General features: G+C 34.4%; 1 protein-coding gene across 1 annotated transcript; it reads right to left on the reverse strand.

Annotated features, from left to right (window-relative positions):
- Positions 1 to 537: 537 nt before the first annotated feature.
- On the reverse strand, positions 538 to 19,572 carry LOC131624844 (MADS-box transcription factor 23-like). Its single transcript, XM_058895766.1, has 7 exons — positions 19,372 to 19,572; positions 1,676 to 1,754; positions 1,535 to 1,596; positions 1,283 to 1,382; positions 1,152 to 1,193; positions 983 to 1,066; positions 538 to 822 (listed from the first exon to the last, which is right to left on the reverse strand). The coding sequence occupies exons 1-7, from the start codon at positions 19,551 to 19,553 to the stop codon at positions 634 to 636; spliced, it is 738 nt and encodes a 245-aa protein (XP_058751749.1). The 5' UTR covers positions 19,554 to 19,572; the 3' UTR covers positions 538 to 633.
- Positions 19,573 to 21,014: the final 1,442 nt, after the last annotated feature.

Below are 21,014 nucleotides of genomic sequence, written 5' to 3' on the forward strand. Positions count from 1 at the left end.
TCTTCGCTAATGATGCGTCCTTGTATTCATGCATGATCATCCATGATAAGTTGAATCCTTTTTCTTCTTCAAATTCAACCACTCCACTTTCCCAAGCAGTCTCACGCTGTTTTTCTTCTCAGTACAATGGCTTGATCATGCATAATTCTAGCTCTTCATAGTTTATGTTTGTGACATAGGGATGTCTAATATCTGTTCCCTCATTATTGTTTGCAATTATTATGTATAGCCTTTTGAAGAACCGTAAGTCGAACTTTTTCGCTTGAGAGCTACACAGTTTTCGTTATCTCCCCAATCACATATTAAAGGTATAGGAATAGAGGAACTTGTGTTCCAAACAATACCAGGCAGGCACAACAATCATTGATATCTTATTGCATAAAATTTACAAAGACAATCATTATGTCTGATCTTTGACACCAATTTTAAGTTTCTTGTAGACAATTACATAATACCCTATTCTGTTGAATTGAACAATGCGGCTGTCGAACTACAAGATCCATCACACATAGCAGCATGATTATATGTTTGAACTGGTTCATGACATCTCGTCAGGAATGCAGCTGTAATCTGGTGAAGAATTTAAGTGTTTAGTTTCTAAACAAATCAGAAAAGAAAAAGCATAGACTGGATCTATATTTGGTACGTTATTAGTTCGAGGGAATACCCTAGTTTCATGGCTTTCGTTGCTGGTTCACTGTATTGAGCCTGTGGTTGGCTTAGTTGGAGACTGATCGACGCATGCAAATCATAAGCATTTCTGATAGTGCATGAAAGATTGGATGCCACATTTTCTTCATTTGTACTCCTTTCTTCATAAACCTAATATCCAAATCTTCTCTTTAGTTATAGCCCATGAAAATTGGAAGCCTAATGAAAACTAAGTTTTGCTTGATATGGCTTGTGTGTGTGTGTGTTCCGTCTTGTGTTCGGGATGTGCATGTTTCCATAACATATTCTTCAATTGTAGTGTTTTTTTTACCTTCTTCTGTAGCTCTGCATTTTCTTTCTGGATGAAGTCCATTTTCTTATGGAGTTCTACATTTTCTTGATGGACAAGACTTCCCTACAAAGGCATTAACGAAAACTGGTCAGAAATTTGCGAGAAAGCCTAGTAAAATATAGCAAGAAAACCATACTCCTCCGGGTACCTTTTGGTGTAGTTCTTTAATCTCATTAGTCAAAATGTGATCCTACAGTACAGGTAAATAGACGGCGTTGTAACAGACGATAATTTGGCGTAAAAAGCTTAAAAATGATTGGTTGAATTGATCCGACATACCTTTTTCATTCGAACACCCTTGAGACTAATCTCCAGTTGATTTTCCAGATTTTGTAGTTCTTTAATACCCAATCCAGAAAGTCCTTCACCCATCAATTGCCTGCTTTTACCACAAAGAAAGTATAATATATACATTTTCATATGAAATTGGTTTGTTTTACTTATAACAGAAATTGGAAAAATCAAAATTTTCTTTTAATTACCAAAAAGGTTACAATTATGCAACTGCTAAGTGCTCATTATTTAATTTACCTATGGCTTTCTTGCAGGTACTGCAGTTGTTGTCTTAGTCCAGCTGCTTCTGTCTGCCAAAACTAGCAAGTAGAAACACAGATATCAAATATGTATAAGCAATTTAAAATGCAACATAATGAAGAGCATAGTAATGATTACCTTGACTTCTGAAGCAGGATTCATTAGCTGATGTTGTTCTTCTTTCTGTTTGTTATAGCGCTCAATAACCGCCTTCATGCTGCCATAATGTACAAAGTTAATAAAAAGCTTTGCGAACTAATTATGATCTTCATGCATGGTTCAATTATGAATCATAGAGAATCTCTCATAATTTTCTTTTCTTTTTTCCTCTCTAATGTTTTTTTTCCCTCAAGTTAGTACTGTTCTAATGAATATTAACTTTTTGTTATCCTCATTAATAAGTTGTATATTTAGTACCAGAAACAACAACACGAGACTATTTGTTACTGCTTAAAGCATATTAAGTGGGGTCGCGAGAGTGAATTGGCCAATATACATTTAACAAAATAGAAGGTTGCATGTGATGACAAGTAGTAATTGTATATGGTGTACACGTGGTGTAGTGTATGAGTAACACTTTTTTTCTTTTTGAAAAAACCAAAGATATATTAATAGCACAAGATGTGCATGAAACGTCAGATATAAATAAGCTGCAATGTATGAGTAACACTTGTTATGGTGCATGCTTTGCAAAGAACACTTGTTATGGTACATGCTTTGTAAATGACACTTGGTGTTTTGCATGGAACACTAAGGACAAGTGTCTTCATGCATGTAAGGCACCTTTGGCTTGCTTCTCCTATAAATATGACCATGAGCAAGCATTCAATACACAACCACAAGAGAAGAACAACAAGAAGCAAGAGAGAAAGAGAGTCTTGTTCAAGAGAGAAATTGTTCCTTATAGAGAGTTTTCTTGTGAGAGAAATAATGAGCCAATTTGTGAGAGTGTTTATTACAAATTGAGAGATGCATTTTAGTGAGATCCACCTAAGGGTGAAGTTGTTGGATTTTCCATTATCATTATAGTGGAAGTTTAAGAGATCTAAGGGTCCTATGGTTTTTCCCTTTCTCACATTGAGAAGATTTTCCACGCTAAAATTCTTTTTATATCTTTAAGATTAAATTTCACGTTTCCTCTAGTGCCTATTTTGTGTTCACAGAGGAGGGAAATTATGGAGGTCCTTACCCAACAGTGGTATCAGCGTCTGGTTAAGCTCTGAGATACTATGGTGTTGTACTCATAAAAAAGTTCTTAGTATGCTTTGTGGTTGCAACATTGTTTGATCTTCCACATCAGAAAGGAACTATTATTGTTGGTACTAAATCGTAGTATTACGAAAGTGTGTCTTGTGTACAATACTATTTACAAAATCTCCAAGTTAAAAGAACTACTTTTCCGTGTTCTCAAGACGGAGGTTTCTACCAATCATGATGGAGATATGATCAAGTTGATTGCTGATAATTATACCTATTAGAAGGCTATGATGGAAGACCACATATATTGTAAAGATTTGCATGAGCCAATCTCCCAAAAAGATAAGCTAGAGGGGAAGGAAGAAAAATGGTGGGAGCTCCAAAATCAGAAGGCAGTTGCCATGATAAGAAAATACATAGATGGGAGTCTATTCGAGCATGTGTCAACTTATTCCAATGCGTATGAGTTGTGGACCACACTTGAATCCTTGATTCAAAAGAAGACGTCAAGAAACAAAGCCCACCTTGTAGACAACTAGTGAAATTGGAGTACTCAGATGGCCAAAACATGATCGAGCATTTGAATACCTTCAAAGGTATTGTGAATCAACTGGCGAAAGTTGACATGAAGATAGATGATGAGTTGCCAACTATTCTACTCTTAAGTTCTCTACCTGAGAGTTGGGACACTCTAGTCGTCACTCTTAGTAACTCTGCTGTAGACGGAAAACTTATCATGTATTCTATTACAGATTCCTTACTAAATGAAGAGTCAAAACGGAGGGAAAAAGGCTTCAAAAACCAATTCGAATCCAACATTATTGATAACAGAGGAGGGAGTAAGAATCTTAAAAGAGGAGGTCGTGAGAGATCGCAAGCTAGATCCAAGTCTCACACAAGACTAAGTTGTTATTATTGTGGCAAAGCATGCCACAAAAGACCTAAGTGAAAATTCTTAAAGAGAGATCAACATGCTGGAACAGTCCATCCAAATTTGATAAATCCAAAGAAGAATAAGGAAGATGGAACCACAACTGCAATAGCCTTGAACGACGAGAATCTTTTCCTTATTGGAGATGACAATTATCTAAATGTTACATTCGATGAATGCACTTGGATAGTTGACACAGGAGCATTTTTCCATGTTACACCTCATGAAGAATTACTCTTATCATACTAAATAGGAGATTTTGGTACGGGGAAGATGGGAAACCACGTCACAAGAAAGATTGTTGGTATTGGTGAAGTGACTCTGATCAGAGAGAATAGAAATAAGCTCGTGTTGAAAGAAGTAAGACATGTACCAGAAATGCGTCTAAACCTTATCTCAGTAGGAAAGTTGGATGATATGGGGATGATAAACTAGTTCGATGATGGTAGATGGAAGCTTAGCAAAGGGAGCATGACATTTGCTCGTGGCAAAAAGGAAGGCTCCCTGTACATCATGCTAGAAAAGATAAACAAGGGAGAAACTAATGTTTCTCAAGATGCTACCAAAGAATTGTTGCATAAACGACTTGGCCAGATGATCGAGAAAGTTTTGAGATCCTTGCTAAAGATAATATTTCAAATATCAAGGGGCAACCAATTGAATCTTGTGAAGACTGCTTATCAGGCAAACAACACAACGTATCTTTTCAAGATCAGATGATGCAAGAAGACGGAAGAAAATCCCAAATCTTGTTCCCTCAAATGTTTGCTCCACATCTGAAAGTTCTCTTGGTGGCGCACAATACTTTGTTACCTTCATTGATAATCACTTCATAAAGGTGTGGGTGTATCAATTGAAGAGGAAATATCAAGTTCTGCAAGCTTTCAAGGAGTTTCACACCTCTGTAGAACGAGCATTTGGAAGAAAGTTGAAATGCTTAAGAAGTGACAATTGAGGTGAATACCTAGGTCCGTTTGAAGCATATTGTAAAGCTCATGGGATAAGACATGAGAAGACACCTCCGAAGACTCCCCAAATGAATGGAATAGGTGAAAGGATGGACAAAATGATTGAAGATAAAGCTAGAAGCATGCTTTCTCATGCAAAACTTCCCAAATCATTTTGGGGGAAAGCAGTGAGAACTGCGGTTGATTTGATAAACTTTTCTCCTCTAAGATCATTAAATGGAGAGATACTAGATAAAGTGTGGTATGAAAACAAATCCTCCTACAATCAAATGAGAGTATTCTGGGATAGGTCATTGGTCCATATTCCTAAATATGAAAGAGCAAAACTCGATGCTAAGACAAAGAAGTACATATACCTTTGTTCACCAAGAGATGAAAGCGACTTCTAATTATGGGATCTTACAAACAAGAAGATTGTTCGAAGCAGAGATGTGGTATTTTATGAAGACTGGACAATCCATGATATTCAATCTAAGAAGCCAAAGACCATTGTGGTACAAAACTTAAGGGGTTGGTTTCTCAACGAGATAATGAACCAGTTGTGACAACACAACCCATCATATGGAACAACCTAACCAAAAAGAACAAGGTCGGGAAATACAGGGAGAGAAAATGATAGAGAATGATAAGAGGGACCAATAACCTTAAGTGAGAAGATCCATGCGAGTAAGACAACCATCAAGAAGATATTTCCCAGATGATTATGTCACTCTCACTGGTGAATGAGAACCTCAAAGCTTCATGAAAGCCATTGAGATAGATGACCAGGACAAATGGATGCAAGCCATGTAAGAAGAATTGCAATCATTGAAGGAGAACTAGACATATGACTTGGTTAAATTACCAAAGGGAAGAAAGGCTTTAAAAAATAAGCGGGTGTTCAAACTCAAGTTTGAAAAAAACTACCCAAACCCAAGATACAAACCACAAATTATAGTGAAGGGGTACCATCAGAAGAAATGAATAGACTTTGAAGAGATATTCTCACCAGTAGAGAAGATGAAATCCATAAGAGTAGTCCTTGGTCTAGCTCCGACGATAGACTTAGAGATAGAGAAACTATATGTTAAAGCAGCATTCTTACATGAAGACTTAGAGAAAGAAATATACATGAAGCAACCTGATGGATTTTCATAACCAAGCCAAGAACACCTTATGCGTCATTTGAAGAAAAGTCTATATGTATCGAAGCAAGCTCCAAGGAAATGGTACAAGAAGTTTGAACTCTTCATGACCCAACATAAATTTGAAAAGACATCCACAGACCACTGCGTATTTGTGAAAAATATGATAATGGAGAATCCATCATACTCTTGTTGTATGTTAATGATATGATTATTGTTGGGAAAGACAAGACAAAAATATCTTCTTTAAAGAAGGCATTGAGAAAATAGTTTGCCATGAAAAATTTGGGTGTAGTAAAGAAGATTCTTAGAATGAAGATCATTTGAGATCTTCCTAAAAGAATGTTGTGGATATCACAAGAAAATTATATCAAGAAAGTCCTTAAGAGGTTCAACATGCATAATGCTAAACATGTGCATGTTCCACTATATGGTCATCTAAAACTTAGTAAGACATAATGTTCAAGCAATGAAGACGAAAAAGAAGAAATGATCTAGGTGCCCTATTCTTCAGGTGTGGGTAGCCTATGTACGCAATGGTTTTCATAAGACCAGCCATTGCTTATGTTGTAGGATTTGTGAATAGATTTCTGTTGAATCCAAGAAAGGAGCATTGGAATGTTGTGAAATGGATACTGAGGTATCTAAGAAGAACTACCAAACAGTGCTTGTGCTTTGACAATGAAAAGCAATTACTCGGTGGATATGTAGATGCAGATATGGAAGGAGATGTAGATTCAAGAAAATCTACTTCCAAGTATTTAATTACTTTTTTAGGGGGGCTATCTCATGGAAATCACGATTACAAAAATGCATTACTTTGAGTAACACGGAAGCTGAACACATCACAATCACTGAAGGTTGTAAGGAGATCTTGTGGAAAAAGAAGTTCTTGCAAGAGTTAGGCCATAATTAAGAAAGTTAAGTTCTCTATTGCGATAGTCAGAGCGAAATTCATCTCAACAAGAACTCGACATACTATTTAAGGTCAAAACACATTGACGTGAGGTATCACTGGATTCGTGATGTGTTGGAGAGTAAACTGTTGAAAGTAGAGAAAATTCACACCAATAAGAATGGGGCATAAATGATGATAAAACCCCTACCAAAATAGAAGATAGAGTTTTGAAAACAAGTTTCTGGATTGGCAGCAACCCCAAACTAATCAAGGCCATTCCCCTATGGCTAGAGGGGGGAAATGTGGGGTCCAGCCATTGCCACATGGCCAACATACATATGACAAAAAGGAAGGTAGCATGTGATGACAAGTAGCAAGGTGTATGGATTACACATTGTGTAGCGTATTAGTAACACTTGTTATGGTGCATACTTTGCAAATAACACTTGTTATGGTGCATGCTTTGCAAAGGACTCTTGGTGTTTTTCATGGAAGGCAAAGGACAAGTGTCTTCATGCATGTAATGCACATTTATCTTGCTTCTCCTAAATATAGGACCATAAGCAAGCATTCAATATACAACCACAAGAGAAGAACAACAAGAAGCAAGAGAGAAATGGAGTCTTGCTCAAGAGAGAAAATTGTTCCTCATAGAGAATTTCCTTGTGAGAGAAATAGTGAGCCTATTTGTAAGAGTGTTCATTTTAAATTGAGAGATACATTATAGTGAGGTCCACCTAAAATTAAAGTTGTTGTACTCTTATTATCATTACAGTGGGAGTTTAAGAGGCCTAAGGGTCCCGTGGTTTTTCCCTTTCTCACATTGAGAAGGTTTTCCATGCTAAAATTCTTTTTGAATCTTTAAGCTTATATTTCACATTTACGCTAGTTCCTATTTTGAGTTCACAGAGTGAAATTACGGAGATCATTTCCCAATATATTATGCCTCTATAGTCGACAAAGCTAATATGTGTTACTATGTATTGAAGTGTGGATTTCCAACTTCTTATTCTTGAACACTAGGAACACATGGCCAAATAAAGGTCTTATTTTACCCAAATCACCAGCACATTCAATGTCAAGAAAACCTTGAACGTGTTGAGAAGATTTTGAGCCTTTGCAATACGCAAAACTAGTGTTTTTGGTTCTTTTCAGGTATCTCAAGCCTTCATTTAACAACGTCATAATAAACATTTTCAAAAGAGAAAATAGAGAGAATTGAATAATTTACTTTGAAAATCATAACTAACTCTAATTTATCTATAACTAACTCTAAGTTAGTTATGTTGAGGTGGAAACTAAAGCTAGATAAAGCTTATATAAGAATCATCCAAGATATACTAAGGCATAACTAACTCTGACTTAGCTATGCTGAGGTGGCAATAAAAGCATCTAATTGTACATCTCTCACACCCCCTCAAGATCAAGGCGGGTCTTTTGGAAAAACCAATGGGACCACCTCGAGCTTGACAAATTTCTCATCAAGTATATACTTAAGATGTTTGATTTGTTTTTAGCAATAGCAAGTATGTGAACAACCTGAAGATTTTTAGCTAACTTTATCCGTTATAAAAAATAATTAAATAACCATATGCTTTGTCCAATCACGAAGGACGTGATTATAAGCCACTGCAAATGCATTCTCATTGTCACAAATAATGAGTATAAATATAGAAGGAACCTTAAGTTTTTGGAGGAGTTTCTGGAGCCTCATAATCTCTGAGAACAAGACTTTTGTACTATACATCTACACTAAACATAGATACCACAGTTGGTTTCCTTGACCACCTATAGATTAAGTTGGGACCAAAGAAGATGACACAACTAGAAGTTAATCTTTTGTCATTAGGGTCAATGGCCCAATATGCATCAGACAAACCATGCATAAAGAAGGAATGCTTAGGGTTAGCTGGATGATGTTGCATGCCAAGATGAATGATTCCCTACAAGTATATGAAAATTATTTTTATTTCTTGTTATCGGGAGTCTAGATTGTTTCCATAAGTTGGAACACTTTATTGATAGAGAAGCTAAACTCTAGTATTGTAATTGTGACATATTGACAAGTCTTAACTATTGACCTAAATAATGTAGGATTGAGCCAATTTTGGGGAGAATGGAGGTTTCACTCATATGAATGAAAACGTGATTAAAATCATGCATAAGAGTTTTATTCATAAGGTCAGTGATGTATTTGATTTGAGTTTTATCCATAGATCATATTATGACATTTGAAGGGAAAAAAGTATTTTCAAACAAAAGATCTTCAAGGAGGGTTTCAGGTTGCCACAAAGAATCACAAATGATATGTGCGATAAGATGACACAATGGATTAGAAAAGTAGCAAAAATGACGTTGATAGAGTCAAGAGATTTTGGACCTTAGGGTAAAAAATCTTAGAGGTGGGATTAAAGTATTTTGAGTAAAGTTAAACTCAAAATAGAATATTTTAAGGATTGATGTAAGTGTTAAAATTGTGAAACTTGAGAAAATTATAAGAAATATAAGAAATATATTGATAGGGGGTTTTTGAAGCAAGAGCTAAAAATTTTTTATGCTATACAAATTCTTAGAAACTAAAGATAGAGAAAATCTATATATAGATTTGTAATAAAAAAAGAAAGATATGGAATGTGTATCTAGTGAAGGATGTTAAAGATGAAGAAGGTAAAGTTTAGATTCATGAAAATGATATTAAGGATAAATGGAAGAAATATTTCCATAATTTATTTAATGAAGGATATGAGATCTTACTAGACTCCAATAGCTTATATATTAGAAAGAAAGACCGAAATATAACTTATATAATCAAATTCAAGTGCAAAAAGTAAAATAAGCATTGAAAAAGATGCATAATAGAAAGGTATTGGGCAAAACAACATACCTATTATAGTGTGGAAAAGTGTTGGAGATAGAGACATTGAATGACTTACCGAATTTTTATCAAAATTATGATGTCAAAGAAAAAGTAGGATGGATGATGAATAAGCATTTTAATTATAATGTATAAAACTAAGGGAGATATATAAAATTGTACAAATTATAAGTGGATTAACTTATGAGTCATACCACTAAGTTATAGAAAAAAGTGATTAAATGGAAACTATGAAAAGAGACTTATTACTAATCATCAATTTAGTTTAATGCCTAAGAAGTCAGCCATGCAAGAGATCGAGCAGTATCATATTGATTAAAAAGACCATCACTTAGTTTTTATTGATTTAGATAAGTCATATGATAGAGAATTTTTGTGAAAAACCCTGATGAATAAAATGGTTAGGATTATGTATATTTGAGCGATCAAGAATATGCATGAGGGAGTCTCGACAAATGTGAGGTTATAGCATTTGGACAAAACCACTCTCCTCTAAATCATCACCAAGTTCCATCATGTCCCTCCACCAGATTGACTTTAAATTCAAATTTGTGCTCTTATTTTTGCAAATGATTCGTTTGAACAGCACACCATACCTTTCTTCTAAAATAGCCTTCCAAATTGCGTTTTCCTCATTGACAAACCTCCAAAGCCATTTAGTGAGAAGAGCCTTATTAAAGAGAAGCAAATCCTTAATACCTAAACACATTTTTGGTATGGGAAGAGGATCGGCCAGGAATCATTGAGGTTAGCCTTTCATAATCTTTTTCTTCTTTCTGCTGCTTCTGATGGTTACGTAGCATCAATGGGTGAGAGAGTGAACAGAGTATGGAACTAGAGGATTGATCTTTTGGGTGAAGCGTCTGGTGGTGTGGTGCAGGGGGAAAAGGATGAGCTGCTGAATATTTTAAGGGGCGTGGAACTATCGGAATCCGGGCAAGATTCTCTTGTATGGTCTTTAGGTAGGTTGGAGGGATTCACTGTTAAATCTTATTATCTTAAGTTGCAGGCAGTAGCCTCGGAGGAAAATATAGTGTCAGATAATAGGCTAGTATTGAAGGCAATATGGAAAGCTAGGATGCCGTCGAAAGTGAAGATTTTTGCGTGGAGATTGATTCAAGACAGATTGCCAACTAGAATGCAACTTCTAAAGAGAGGAATAATAGCTGACAATGAAGATTGCTTGTGTGTTTTTGGCTGCCCAATTAAAGAAGAAATTAATCATCTATTCATGTACTGTGTTAAACTGAAAGGGGTATGGGAAAGTATTCAAGTGTGGCTGGGCTTATTTGTGGTGCATGAGGCTGATTGTGCCATCCTTTTCTTGAAGTTTATGGCTGAACTGAAATCAAATTGTTCACCAAAGAGAGTTGGTGCTGTATGGGCAGCAGTCTGTTGGTGTATATGGAAACAAAGAAATGACATCATTTTCAACAATGCGGTGGAAGATGTGGCTGAAATTGTTCACAATGTTAAGATGTACCTATGGTGGTGGATGGCATTAGGCAGTAAAAAGAAGGTTGGTTGCTCATTCTATGAGTGGTACAAGCAACCTCTATTTTTCTTGAATTTGTAATCAATAGGCTATTGTATGATTTGTTCTTGTATTTGTGCACACTATAATGTCTGTTTGGAGCACTGTTGGTGCTCTTTGATATAAAATTTTGTTGCTTATCAAAAAAATGTGAGGTTATAGTAGAAAGAGAGAGACACGCCAAAATTTCTATAACAATATGACTCCACCATGGTTGAACCCTAATATTTTATCTTTTTAACTTAAGTTTTGGATGTACCTTTAGTTTTCAATGATGGCACGAGTGTGAAAAGGAGATGTAGTAGGCGAGTATTGACTGATGTCTAGGGCATAATTAGTTTATTGGCTATAATGTGGACCGATGAATTTGTTAGGAATGTGAAGTGAAAACTATGTGAAAAAAAGGTACAAAAAGTGACTTAGATGTAATTGTTGCTTTTGTAAACATGAAAGAGTAAGGGGATATGATTCATTAAACAAAAATATTTAGAGGTGTAAATTTCTGCTATCACTAGCTAAGCATTTGTAACTTTTGTGATTTGAAGAGTAGCTAAGAAACAAGTATACCTCGGAGTGAAATGCGAATTTGTAAAGGTTGTAAGGGCAAAAGGGTAATTGTACACATAAACATTATCACAAAGTTTTTTGTCAGATCACATGACATTTTTGTGACTTGGTTAGTAGTGACGTGTTACTAGATACCACTCACTGTTTATTAAATTAAATGTGTGATTTAGTATAATTGTCAACTTACGAGAACCTACAAGGTCATACACATAAAGACATATTGCTAAGAGATAGAATGAATAAGTGAAATAAGGAACATTATAAGGTATAAAATACTTAATAGAATTATGGAACACCGTATGATACGATACACTTTAGTGAATTGTAGAACACTGTAAGGTATGTTGCACTAAAGTGGAATACGAAATACCGTAAGGTACCGTGCACTTGAATGAAATATAGTACACCATAAGTTACAATGCACCTAAGTGAACTTTTTAGCTTGCATCTCACACAATTGGTTCTATAAATAGAATGTTTGTGTAGAAGCTTACACAATTGATGAAATTTGGTTTTGAACCTTAGTTGTATTGTTTATCTCTCTATCTCTCTCTCTCCCACACACACACACACACACACACACACACACTCAAAGTCTTCATTCACGGAAGCTAGCACTGAAAATGAACGTACTTTATTCTTGTGGACTGAGTAGAAGCGACATTCTTTGTTCGACGCCTATGATCGTTCTTCGATTCTGCATCAAAAGTTTTAATCACCACAAGTGGTAATTATTTCTATCAATGATCATGCGTTATTCATAAGAATAGACTTAAGGGAAATTTTGTTTTTCATTGCATTTATATAGCAATTTCCCTTCATTAAAGTGGTAGTGTTCTCCTGGCAGCTGCTCTAGAATATGTTACTGATTAAGTAGATTGTGTCGAGTGGAGGAGATGTGAGGCGTGTTATGTGTGGTAGTCATTTGGAGTTGGCAGACCATATTTTTTAAGGTGTGAAGTTGGCTCTATCATTTTGTACTGGAAATTTAGGTGGGTGGGCAGTCAGGGTCTTTGCCGATGTCGGTCTTAGAGGTGTTTCAGTTGTTGGCAGGTTTAGGGGGACAGGAAGTTGGAAACTGTAAGTCTTGTTTTATCTGACATTCTACGGTATGCGCTATTTGGAATAAAGTTATTTTTAGACAGGTTCGCTTGACGGTCAATCATTCGATATCTTTGATTATTAGTTTGGCGTGGAAGTGGATTCATGCTCCTACTCCGGATTTTGATATTTTTATGCTTGACTAGGAGCGTAATTCGCTAAGTGGCTGAATATTTAGGAGTGTGATAGGTAGCTAAGTGCTCTCCTTTTGTTACAATAGGTGTTTGAGTTCTTCTTCCTTCAACTTACGCTATCCGAAATTCTATTGTGCTTGTGGCTGATGAATATATTGGTTTATTGGGTGATTGATTTTTTCTTGGTTATGGTCGTGTTTTAGTGTTTGGTTTGTTGTTTTTCCTTTTTGTTGTGAGGGGCTGCCCTTTTTGTGTATCTTTTTTTAGCCTTGGTGTTCCTGTTCTAGGTGGCTTTGTTGGTTCAATGTACCGTTGGTGCTCTTCACTTATTTTTATATCTTTAATATCTTTTTTATTATTAATATATAGTTATGCTTTTCTATTAAAACATGTTTTTTCCAATGCCAAGAAAGGAAGTTTTTCCACACACTTGAGTTGACAAACTCAAAAAAATAATGACGTCCATTAGAGGGATTATTCCCTCTTAAGAGAGAGTTATCATCTTATAAATGTATCTAAAGACTCACGTTTAAATACTTCTTTGAAGAGTTATCTATAGACAAATTTTTGTTTACTTTTAAATTATTTCATGATGAGAATTGTTGTATCTTTATTGTAACATTAAATGTAAAAAAAAATCAGCAGTGATGGTCAATAATACATAGAGTCTAATAAGGCTTAGGGAATACATAATGCTTGAACAAACCTAATGAATATTTGTAATTAAATTCGATTATAGTGGATTAAGTCGTTTGAGTGAAGAAGTCAAAATCTTTATGTAATGCGATAGCTAATGGTAAAAAACTTGTTAGATTATAAAAAACAAAGTGCTCTCTCTATTCCTCCTCCCTCCCTTTTAGTTGTGTTGGTGCACAAGGTTAAAGATGAATATGAAGATTGAATGAGAGAGAGAAGAGAGAAAAAAGCTACAAACTCTCAATGGTGGAAAAATTTAGTTATGAAAATCACTACTAAAATGAGTTACACCAAGGTGTTTAAATACACCAATGAACCATACCCCATAGGCAAAGCTAAAGACGCTAAACAAAGCTAACTTCCACGTAGGCGTAACAAACTATTACTACGACCCAGCAGCTAACACCATTTCTGGAACATCCACCTTAGAACACTTTCGCTTCTGCTTTTAAGTTAACAAAACACTTCTGAAAATGAATTACTTATAGCACCATCCCTTAATTCATATTCAGCTAACTAAAACTCTAACACCAATTCCATTCCTCAAGTGGATAAAGTATTCAATCTTGACAACTTTAGTCAGAACATTTGCATGTTGCTTCTGAATGCTACAGGGCATAACTTTTAGCACTCCATTATGAACTTGATTCCTCAAAAAATGATACTTCATGTAAATGTGCTTGCTTCTCCCATGCACCACTGGGTTCTTAGCAAGGCTTATGACAAATTTGTTGTCTATCATCAACTTCACAGGCTTGCTCACCTTAATCTTCAAATCCTGCAACAAATTTATCATCCAAATAACTTGACACACAGACATAGGACCTACAATATACTCAACTTCACAAGTTAATAAGGCAACCACATGTTGCTTCTTTGAGCACCAAGAAATGGGACTTCCTAGATACTTGAAAAAATATTCAAAAGTACTTCTTCTGTCATCTCTGTCTCCACGACAATCAGAGTCTGAATAGTATATCGGCTTTGAGTCAAATTTAACACCAGAAATGAACAACACTTCATACCTCAGAGTCCCTTTAATGTATCTCATAATCCTAACAACAACTTGGTAATGTGACCACTTTGGCTTGTTCATAAACCTACTCACTATTCCAACTTCATAATAAAGATATCTCAATGAGCCAACCAACTATTTAAAGGTTGTAGCATCTACATCATCACGCTCAACATCTGAATCCATATTGTGATTCGTCTCAGCAGGTGTGATTGCAGTCTTGCAATTTGTTAGCTTAAACCTCTTCAGAAGTTTAAGTTCATACTCCAGCTGATGAAAAATTATACCCTTCTCAGAGTACATAATCTCCATCCATAGAAAATATATATCATATTTCCCAGATCAATCATCTCAAACTCATTCATCAACACCTTCTTGAACTTAGCTATCTCATCAGAACAACTCCCTATTAGCAATATGTCATCAACATAGAGACACACTAGAATCATATTTCCTTTAGAATTATGTTGAACATAAATGCCATACTCCATCTCACACTTTATGAATTTTTGAAGGTTGAAAAATGAATCAATTTTCAGATTCCAAGCTCTAGGAGCTTGTTTCAGTCCATACAACGCTTTATGTAACTTGTACATCATCCCTTCCTAATTCTTTTTCAAAAATCCAGGAGGTTGTGACTCATATACCTCTTCTTTTAATGGACCATTCATAAATGCATATTTCACATCTAGATGCACCAGAGGCCAACTTCTATTTGAAGCTATAGCAATCACCAATCCGATTGTTTCATGTCTAGCTATAGGAGCAAACATTTCAAAGTAGTCTAAGCCAGATTTTTGTTGAAATCCACTAGCAATCAGTGGCGGATGTACATACAAGCTTATGGGGGCTGATGCCCCCACCAATTTTTTCTTGCCATTAAACATTACATATAGTATTTCTCTCATCATATAAAAATTGAAATTTCTTGTCCCCATACAATTTCTATGTTTCGGCTAATCTCTCATTATATCTCCTATTTTATTTTATTTAGTTTTAGTAAACAAGTTAATCATTATATTAACTTTATTTTATCAAATAATATTCTTAATTAACCAATTTTTTATTATCAATTACCAAATAAAGATTTAGTTATTTTCTTCTAAGTTCTTATTATCATTTTGATCAAATAAATTGTATGTTAAGTTTTAGTCCCTTTATATAGCCTAATATAAATTTATTTTAATAGGTAGTATCAACTTTATTGATGAAAAATAATATATTAAAATTTTTTTGGGAGGTTAAAAATTATATAATTATATAAATCACCAACTTATTTAATTTATTTAATTTTTTGATAAACTGAAATACATTGTAACATTTATAGCATAATTTTAATTAAAAAACTTATTAAAAAATTAATATTTTTAATAGTCATTTTATAACTCGTTCAACATAGACATTGTTTTTTCCATCGACTTATACAGTTTAATAATTGTATTTATTTTTTTACCTCTTTTATTACAAAAAATATCTCTTAATTTCTTGCCCCCATTAAGAAAATTTTTTGGATCCGCCACTGCTAGCAATTAACCTTTCTTTATGTTTTCCAATTGATCCATATGGCTTCAGATTTATCTTGAAAACACATCTAACACCAATGGCTTCCTTCTCCTTTGGAAGCTTAATCAAATCATAAGTCTTATTTCTTTATATAGCCTTAAGTTCTTCTTTCATGTTCTTCAGCCATACTTTCTTCTTGAGAGCTTCTTCAGTATTATCTGGTTCAAAGTATACTAACATGGCACACTAAATGACTTCTCCTTCAGAGTATATCTCAGTATCTTGCAACATGTTAAACTCAGTAAATCTTCTTGGTATTTGTGTGATTATTTCTGGCCTATGAATTTGTTCATAATCTTCTTCAAGTTCTAGAACAGTATCAGGTATTTGATCACCTTCAGAAGTTGGACCACATTCATAAGTTCTTCATTCAGAAGTTCCACCTTCAGACACTTGACCCCCTTGAGAAGTTTGACCACCAAATTCTGGATCATCATCAAAATCTGGATCAAAATCATATTCTCCTTCAAAATCAGAATCATCTTTTGATTCTGACTCATCTTCAGAGTCTCCTTCATTATTAGACTCGATTTCTGACTCATACTCATCTCCAGAAGCAGAATTTCCTCCAATTTAGAAGTATATTCAGAAGTTATCTCAGGTGTCAACACTGCACCAGAGATGGATTAAGACTTGCTCCAATCCCATACTTCTGACTCTTTCACAATGACATCTCTGCTAAAGCTTCACCTTCTTCACCGATCCATCGCCACTGTAGCAGAATTTCCTCCAATTTAGAAGTATATTCAGAAGTTATCTCAGGTGTCAACACTGCACCAGAGATGGATTAAGACTTGCTTCAATCCCATACTTCTGACTCTTTCACAATGACATCTCTGCTAAAGCTTCACCTTCTTCACCGATCCATCGCCGCTGTAGCATCATGCCAGTATGTCCCATGCATCCTTCACCGTCGTTGTATCAGCAATTTTCTCAAACACATTAGCATCCACACACTGATGGATGTAGAATAATGACTTTTGATCTTTCTTCCTCAGTTCTCTTTGCGAGTTTCTTTGCGCTTGCGTTGCATCCACTGCAACCGAAACGTAACCATCAGTGACGAGATCTAGAATGTCTTGAGCACCGAACAACACACGCATCTGAGTCACCCACGGATTCCTTTTCCATCAAACACTGGAAGCTTTGTATTCAATATATTTCTATTGTTCATCTTCGTTTTTGTGCACGGAAACTCACTCAGATCTCACCAAACACCCTTGTTTCCCGATCCCGCAAAATCAAGAAATGCAATTCTGTTAGGATTCCGATCGTGAATTCAACGCAAATTCAAGAAGCAAAATCAATCACACACGCCCACGTACACTCGTGTTTCCCTGTGAATCGAACCAAACTATGATATCAATTGTTGGTGCACAAGGTTGAAGATGGAAGAAGCGGGAGAAGAGAGAAAAACTTAACAAACTATGATGGAAAAATTCAGTTATGAAAATCACTACTAAAATCAGTTACACCAAGGTGTTTAAATACACCAAATAATTATGTCACGTAGGAAAAGCTAAATATGCTAAACAAAGTAAATGCTACATAAGCGTAACAAAATATTACTACGACCCAGAAGTTAACACCGCTTCTAGAACAACCACCTCAAAACACTTCTGCTTCTGCTTCTGAGTTAACAAAAGACTTATAAATATGAATTACTTCTAACAAATTGCACATTACTGTTAATTAAGAAATTCTAAATAGTACAAACATAAAATTTAAGAAATTCACGAATGTGTATTTGTGTCAAGGTGAGTCAACAAGTCAACTCCTACTTATACTAAATCATGGACGATAGTGGTATTATAATTGCTATGAATATATCACCTTCTTGTTTTTTGTTTCCTCTTCTGTCATACTAAAATATATATATATCTTTTTATCAAATAATTTTTTAAAAAAAAAAACGATTTGACAAACTTTTAAAATCAATTTTGACCAAATTCAATTCAAATATCATTTTTTTTTAATGTATTTTTTTGTAATTTGTATTGTATATCTAGAAAATAGGTGTGGATGAGGAGATTTTTTGGGTTGGTTTGGCATGATAACTTGTTTTGTTTTCCCTTTTTGAACAGTTTTTCTTATCTAGGTTAGAATGTTTCTTGTATTATCCTTTTATAATATTTTGTTGTTTAAGAAAAGTACTGTTGTCCAAGCCTCCAAGCTATGTTTGTTTGCATAAGCATGTCTGCAGCTCCTTGTCCAAGACATACCTTGATCGATTCCACCACATCAATTAACATTCAAACAAAAAGAATCTTGTTCATCTAACTTTTTTTTTTTTTTATAACCAATTTTTTCAAATTAGTTTAATTTTTCTTTAGACATCTTATCCTCATCTATTTCAATACAAATGTCCATTCCATTTCATTCCCACTAACTATCTCCCACCATTTGTTTCTTTCAACCATGATCTCAATATATTTCTTATAGTTGAACTGTGTAGTACTAAGTATAAAAAGCTAAGAAAAATTTCTCTTCAAGTTAAGGGACAAAAATCATCTCCCTAAACATTGATTATATACTGATATGAAGTGCCAAAAGGAGTTAGTTTACTGGTTTAATGCACTATATCACATGTGACTATTCATCTTCAATATCATGTTAAACATGTAGTGGGTGAAACTACTCATATTCATATCTAGCTAGCTCAATAACAATATATATACATTATAAATATGTAATCATGGCAAATTTCTGACATTCTAAATCTAGCATTTCCTCATCCTTCTGTTTGGCATGCGTGGATAAAAAACATATATTAAAGTTTTATTATTTTACTACAACATTTTACAGTAATAAAATTAACCACTGCTTTGAAAATTTCAAAAGAAAAGGTATGCACCTGCGTTTTGGTGATAGTGTACAGTGCAGAAAATAGATTCCCAAACTATACTTCATTTCCTTAAACCTATACATATATATAGTATTTACCGTACAATATAAGATTTTGTGCCACTTTAAACTCCCTACATATAGTTAAGGTGCAGATCAGGATAAAATTCATATACTTATGTTTTATTATATGATCATATCAAATATATTAATGCTCTAAAAAGCTCCTAATAATGCAACAGAATAATCACAACAAACATATATAATTATTTTATTTAATTTTCCACTTTATAAATTAATTTTTTTCTCTTCAGTAAATAAAAAACTGGGATCTCAGATCACTAATCAAAAAGCAAAAATATATAAATATTTAGGATAAGTTAATACCTAGTGCTTGAATAATCATAGAGCCTTCCGGTGCTTGAAAAAACAATCAATCCAACTTCAGCATCACACAGAATGGATAGCTCTTTGGCTTTCTTCAACAATCCATTTCTTCTCTTTGAGAAAGTTACTTGCCTGCTTGTTGAATTATCAATCCTTCGAATCGCAATCTTTCCTCTTCCCATCTCAATATATGGATTAGGGTTTCTTTTACCTACTAGATCAGTAATCAAATAGTCTTCTACTTAAGATCCATGACCATATTCAATATTCTTTGAAATATATTCAATTTTTTTTTTTGAAAAATAAACAAAAAAAATAGAGAAAAAATTGTGGAAGATAAAAAAGAGAAGAAAAAGTGACTTACTTGAAAAGTATAAGAGTGCTGTGAGTAATAAGGAGGAAAGGAAGAAGAAGATGAAGAAGGTTGAGAAACTGTTTTTAGATGTTGGTGTAGATTTGTTGAAAGGGGTATTTGATTCAGTTATATTCTTTATATGGAAAGACTAAGGAGCTTTAGGACAAAAGTCATTACCATATTTATATAATTTTCTTTTTTTTCTATTTATAGGAATCCAATAGAAATGAGAACAGGTCATAAAAAAAGAAAGGGAATAATTACAACAATATTTTATTTTAGTAGAAAGTAAATAAAATGTGTGTGCAATTGTATAGACTAAATTTTTTAGTCGAAAAAGACCATAATAAACTATAAAAATTTCACTCACAAAAATTTAATACTGACGTATTTGCAGATTTGAGTTTAAACTTAAGACTTATAGTTAAGCTGAAAGAAATCTCTTAGGGTCCGTTTGGTTCAACGGAGGGGAGGGGAGGGGAGGGGAGGGAATTTAATAGAGGGGAGGGGAATGGAGGGGAGGGGAGGGGAGGGAATTCCACTAAATATATGTTTGGTTCAAAGAAGGGAGGGGAGGGGAGGGGAGGGGAGAGATTTTTAACAACATATATGTTTGGTTCACGAGGGGAGGGGAGGGATTTTAAAATTAAATTACCTTTTTAACCTTACAAATATTTTCATTTGTACTTGGTAAAATTAATTCTAAATAAAAATAATTATAGAGTCGGAGGCACCAAATAAAAATAATAATAAATTTTACCTTAAAATACGGGTAGAATCTATAACTACTAGAAATTTCATGAGGGACCGTTGAGCCATCGGGTTGGACAAGAAATTTGTCTTCTAATTCAAGAATAGCTCTCAAAACTTGATGAAGATGACGACTAATAGTCTCGCCAGAACGACGAAACCAAAAGTTGACTTCACGAATTTTTGCATTATGTGTTAATATGTAAATTGATTTTGCAACTTACTCTTCCACACTTGACCATCGAGTAGCTTTTAATCCCCCTTCTCTTTGTAAGATATCACATAAGGTCATAAAAGTTTGGGGACCCATTCTTAATATATTTCTACTAGTTTCACTGTTACTAATTCGGTACATAATTTCTTCACGTACCCTTTCTCTCTCAGAGCTCATACTATAACACAATTTTCTTTTACGAGATAATCGAACATAATAGTAAACAACAGCACACATTAGTTGAACTATAACTCTTCGACGCAAATCAAACCATTTGTTAATATGAATTCTCTGATCTTGATGATCCATCTAACTCAATAAAAT

Source organism: Vicia villosa, linkage group LG1 (assembly GCF_029867415.1).
Source record: "Vicia villosa cultivar HV-30 ecotype Madison, WI linkage group LG1, Vvil1.0, whole genome shotgun sequence".
Classification (NCBI taxonomy): domain Eukaryota; kingdom Viridiplantae; phylum Streptophyta; class Magnoliopsida; order Fabales; family Fabaceae; genus Vicia; species Vicia villosa.